Source organism: Mandrillus leucophaeus, unplaced genomic scaffold, assembly GCF_000951045.1.
Source record: "Mandrillus leucophaeus isolate KB7577 unplaced genomic scaffold, Mleu.le_1.0 Scaffold377, whole genome shotgun sequence".
Lineage (NCBI taxonomy): Eukaryota > Metazoa > Chordata > Mammalia > Primates > Cercopithecidae > Mandrillus > Mandrillus leucophaeus.
The window spans coordinates 818,450-824,173 of record NW_012103998.1 but is presented as its reverse complement, the minus strand read 5'-3'; the positions used below and the strand labels follow the sequence as shown (position 1 = coordinate 824,173).

The 5,724-nt window shown below is 37.1% G+C and overlaps 1 protein-coding gene across 1 annotated transcript in view; it reads right to left on the bottom strand.

Moving 5' to 3' along the window:
• The window catches only part of CCDC38 (coiled-coil domain containing 38), a 72,669-nt gene that overhangs the window by 59,164 nt on the left and 7,781 nt on the right, over positions 1-5,724 (bottom strand). Inside the window, exon 2 of the mRNA XM_011990311.1 lies at positions 456-506. Within this exon, the coding sequence (XP_011845701.1) occupies positions 456-492 (37 nt within the window). The 5' untranslated portion in view covers positions 493-506. The remainder of the gene's footprint in view (positions 1-455; positions 507-5,724) is intronic.

Below are 5,724 nucleotides of genomic sequence, written 5' to 3'. Positions count from 1 at the left end.
GTGAACTGAGATCACGCCAATGCACTCCAGCCCGGACAACAAGAGCGAAATTCCGACTCAAAAAAATTAATTAATAAAATAAAATAAAATAAAATAAATAAAAATAAAAAATAGGCAGAAGAATGAGATGAGAAAGGATGGTAAAGGAAAGAAGAGGGCAGATTTTCATAAAGTTTAGTTATATATGTCCTGGACTATGACAAATAATTGAGTTAATTGTTTTATGTCATGAGAGACTGGGGCAATCTAGCTAAATATGACAATTTAATGCACCCTCTGATTTGAAGATTTTTTTGAATTACAAAGTAGAACAGAATCTTCTCTGCAGGTAGTTTATAAACTCATTACATTTTATATTTATTGTGTAACATTCTCCTTTTCTTATGCTCACAATCTGCTATGGAGCCTAACATTACTAGGCCCAAACAAGAATATATTGATTGATCTCTTTTTACCTCCAGAATTCAGTGTTGGCGATAAATTTGAGGACATTTTGTTGCCTGGCCCTGTTGAAAGAAAAAAAAACACATTAAAAAAATTATATGAATATCATATAAAAGGGCTAAATTCAACTGCCAGTGACTCCTTAACAGTCCTTATAGCTTTTAAAAGCAGTGAGCACACTCATACTCTTTGACCCAGCAATTTCAATTCTAGTATCTTATGTCAAGAAAATAATCAGACAAGCAGCCAAAAAAGCATGTGCAATAATGCTTGTTCAGTGTCATTTCATAAATACAGAGTTGACCAAATAGCTATGGTATATCTATAAAATGAACTACGAATTGGCCCCTTAAAATGATGCTGTAGTCACTATTTACCTCTGTCCATGGTATCGATTGAAAAACAAAACATTTCAAAAGAGTAGGGATAGTGTGGATTAAAAAACGCATGGAAAAATCTGAGAGGTGTTTTGAAATGCTGTTCATCAAACACGAATCGTGATTATATGTGATTTGGTGCAGTCTCTCATTTTTACTAGGTTTGGGATTATGGTTAGGTGATTGAGGCACTCAACCTTAGCTGCAAAACTTAAGAATTGCCACAATAAACAAACCAAAGCAAAACAAAAAAAAAACCTGCAGTTATTATGATAAATTGTTAATGCAATATATTTTTATAAAATTCCAAATAAATGCAGGAAAGTCTATAATGAACAAAATATCAGAATTGTAAATACAGACAGTATCTGACCCTGTACTTGTGTGACCCTGAGAGCCAGTGCCTCACTCTACTCACCCAAACCCTGGCCTACAGAACTTGTCTCTATTTAAAATTCTGTTATTTCATTTATCATGAATTTTTTACATTAATTTATATATTTAAAATTTATATATTTAAAATAGAATTTAAAATAAAATTGCTTATTTTGATTACTGAGTTTTTGCTTTCCCCTTAAATTTTGTGCCTGAAGCTGGAGCTTCACTGGCCTTACTCTAATCCTTGTTCTGATTTCTATACTTTTAGTATTATTCAAATTTCTCAATGAGCTGGTGTAACTCCTACAATGAGAAAAATAATAAAGATATATTCATTTTAGGGATAAAGGACACCCAGGAGTTTGTATTTAAAAGTGTGCCCACAACAGAAACAATGGACAACACATTCTATTTGGGGCTGCCCATTTAAATTTGTGCCTCAGGAATCTCAAAGAGCTATATTTAAGAGCTAAATATCCTGGAAGCAGAGCAGCAGATGATACAGAACACAGACTCTGGAGAAGCCTGATTTTTGAATTTTGGTTTGGTATTTTCTTATGTGTGAGCAAGTTCATGTATCATTCAAAAACCACTTATTGAGTAAATAATATGTGTCGAGTACTGTTCTACGTGTGAGGGGTGGGGCAATTTTTAAAAAGGCAAAAAGAAGAACAAAAACCATTGTCTTCATGGAACCTACATCTTAATTACTCAGCATCTCTGAGCCTCTGCTTCCTGTTTCATAAAGTGGACACACCTCTTAAGGCTTTCTTGAGGATTCAGTAGGCAATGGATTTAACCAAGTGGGATGCCCGGCTTACAGACCAGCTCAGTAAGTGAGAACTATTATGTGCTAATATTTACTAATTAGCATCTGATTTTAGTTCCAGTGGTTATAGAAACAAAGATTTTTAAAAATTATGTTAAAGCTTATAAAAGAGAAAAAAATGAATACAAACCTATAACAATGATATTATACTTTTTCAAATGACCGAACATTTTTTCACAGGCATTACATTCATTCTCACGGGTGGAAAAGAAAGATTGGTAAAAAATTGGTGACAACCTGTGGTTGATGAGTATTTGGAATTTGGATGGCTAATACTAAAGATTTGTAGATTTTCTTAATTTTACACTCTGTTCTCATCTCCACTCTTAAGATTCTGATCACCTCTTTCTTGTCACATTTTCACTCCTTTGATCCTTCTATCTAAATTCACTCTCCTTCCCACTCTCGTTCCCTTTATCGTTAAAGTCTTTCTGCAATGAGCATCTTTATCCATGGGTTCAAGGACTTTTTCACTCACAGAAAAACTGGACGCTCTGTTCCTCTAAGCCAACTGCTAAGAGCAGATGTCTGCTCTTATTCTGTCTCTTACATAGTTCATATAACATGTAAATGCTGCGTTGTTATACATCTATACTTCCATATGCATGAATTCCCGTATTGATGAATGAAGGGTTGGTGAACAAAAGGGAGGGAGAGGAACAGAACCAGTTATTCTTAGGAAGAGATTATAAGGTCCCCTTTCCAATCAGGAAAAATGTTAAAGTCAGTGGATGTCTTTGTTGTGCGAAATAAAATTAGCATGATGGCTAAACAAAGGCTCTGTACTAAAAGAGAGGGAAAATGTAATTGGGTTGCATAGCAAATGCTTGAAAATTCACATCTTAAATACACGTTCAAATCCAACTTCCAATGGATGAAAAAGATCAAAAGTTCAGAAATATCAGGAATGTAAAATGGTGGTGTATAACCGCCAGCCATCCTTTTTAGAGGTGGCATAAGCTAAATGATTAACAGCATAGACTCTCTCTGTGTCCCTTAATCCTCACACTTCTTTCAAGAGGAATGATGCAAATAGTGTGTACCTTGTGGTATTGTTAGGTAAGTTACTATGTCCAGCCTTTGGATGGCCTCAGTTGCATAGTAAGTGCTATGGGAGTGTAAGCGCATGGAGAGGTGCACTCTGAGGGAGGAATGTGCCTGGTGTGTTTCAAGAATAGTGAGGAGACCAGTGGCCTTAAGCACAGTAAACAAAGGGGAGAGCACCAGGTGAAGCCAGAGAGACAACAAGTCCAAGATCACTAGGGCCCTGGAGGTCATTTTCTCCGTGAAATGGAACCACACAATGAATCACTCTGATGCTGAGCTGAGAAGAGACTGTAGAAAGGGAAAAGGGTCACACAGGGAGATCTATTAGATTACAGCCACTGGGGGGCAAGAGATAATGCGGTCCCTTGGGATAGCAGTGGAAGTGGTGAGAGGTGGTTCGATTCTAGATGTGTTTTGACAGGAGAGCCTACAGGGTTGGCTGATGGTTTGGATGTGAAGTATGAGATAAAGAACTGATTGCAGAAAGGATGGAGTTGCCATAAATGGGGACAGAGAAGGCAGTGGGGGAAGGGGCAGTTGGGAAGATCAGAGGCTCATTTTGGAACATGTGAAATTTGAGATGTGTATTAGATATCCAAAGGGTCATGGGTATAACGTATACTGTTCTTTCAAGTGAACACCATGCTGGTTGATTCCATTAATTGTTGTATTCCTTTAATAGCTGTACAATTATATGTGGTCTCTGAGTCAGGTCCCTTGACAAGTGTCATTGCAAGGGTAGTAGGAATGGCACTAGGGAAAGGCCCCTGGCCTTTAGGGGCAGGTTGGTTTAACTCCTGCCTCTGACTCTTATTCACTCTTTCTCTGGGTCTGGAGAATTATGCTTAATGCACCACAGAATCTTCTATCAAGTATGAATAATAACACCTTCCTTACAGGCTTGCTGCAATTTTCAAACACAGATAATATATGCAAAGCGCCTGCTCATAGCTTGTAAAGAAGTGATCCCTTATACTTTTCTCAAACTAAATATTGTCCAGATCCTTCCTCTTTCTGGCCCACTCTGTCAACTGTCACCATTTGAAATGGAAGCATAACAACTACTTTTCGTAAGAAACTCCCAATCAAAGTTCTTGAAACCTGGTCACTGGAGAAGAGTCTACCAGCCATATCAGTGCAAATCTGGGGGACCTGAATCAGCTTCATGTAGATTCTTAACATTCCGACCTCCAAGGGAAGTGGGGAAAGAGGAGTGGGATTTGATAAGGCCCAGTCCTAAGGTTCTAAACCAACTCTAAATAAAATGAATAATAACACTGCCTACCAGATGTTATTCGAAGCAGTTTATTTGTGTTTTGCAACAACCCCCTCTAAAACCCAATGAAAATGAATTTCTAGATGTGAGAAAAAAAGCAATGTTTATCTTCACATGCATATAAGGATTTAGACCGTTTCTCTCAGACCCAATGCCCTTCCATTTTTTTTCCCACCTCCTCTCCGCCTACCTTGGACAAATACTAGGAAAAGGGGCTGTGAACTGTGTCCTTGGATGGTGTAGACAGATCAGAGCTAGCAATTTTTTGTTTGCCTAAAAGCCAGGAGCCACTGGGTCCTTGGCCTGCTTAGACACACGCTGCCTCTTTTGACTGGATCAGAGCACAGCACAATGATGAGGAAATTACTTTCAGCTTGACCTTTAAGGCACTGCTGGCGTCAGGCTGTTTAGTATGGACTTTTCTGTTGACATTTCTGACTGCCCCTTTTGCGAAGTAAAAACAAAAAAAACAAAACCAAAAAAAAACCTGGAGGTCAAGAGGAAGGAAGGATGGGTTAAAGAGTCAGCATATATGAGTCAGATAATGTGAAAAGTACTTTATAAGAGCTGCTATCAGGATGCTGATTATTACTAATGAAAAATGTGTCATCCATATCTATCTATAACCACTGAACAGTAACGAAGGAGAGAAATTCACTCATCCTTTCTGCTTTTGCAAACCTCCTGTTTGCAGGAGCTTATCAGGTAATGTTGTCTGTCTGAACTGTGAATCAGATGCACAGTTCACTCACAAACATAAATACCTATGAAAAAGAAATATAATTTCTTTTATACTCACCCAGAACTTGCAAGCTTTAAGTACATGGTCTGTGCAGTCAGGAGAGGAATTATGCTATTGGCTGAAATCTAATCCTTAATTGGCCAGCAAGACAAACAGCAGGATTAAAATAAACTAATAATAGTAATAATACCTATTACTTGTTTAGAGCTGGGCACTGGGCTAAGTGATTTATATTTTATTTTAATTAAAACTCAGACAAGCCCATAAAGTAGAAATAGCTCTCCCTGTGATAAGGATGAGAAAATGGAGGCTTCAAGAAATTACTGTAAATAAATTCCCCAAGGTCAAACAGCTCATAGGAAACAGAACCGAGACTAAGACAAGTTTATTGAACCTTTTCTATTTTTCTATAGTTTTAACCCATCCTTTATACCTATAATTGCATAGTTCTGCAAATATGCCTAAAATTGCAAAATGTAACTGATTAAAGTCTTCAGCAGAAATTTTATAACATAAAATTGTAATATTTCTCTGTGAATTAGTGACTTTATGTGTTTCTATTCCCCACTATTTCTACTTCTCTTTTTAAAGACATAGAAATATATATGTATAAACTTTTTAAAAGCTATGC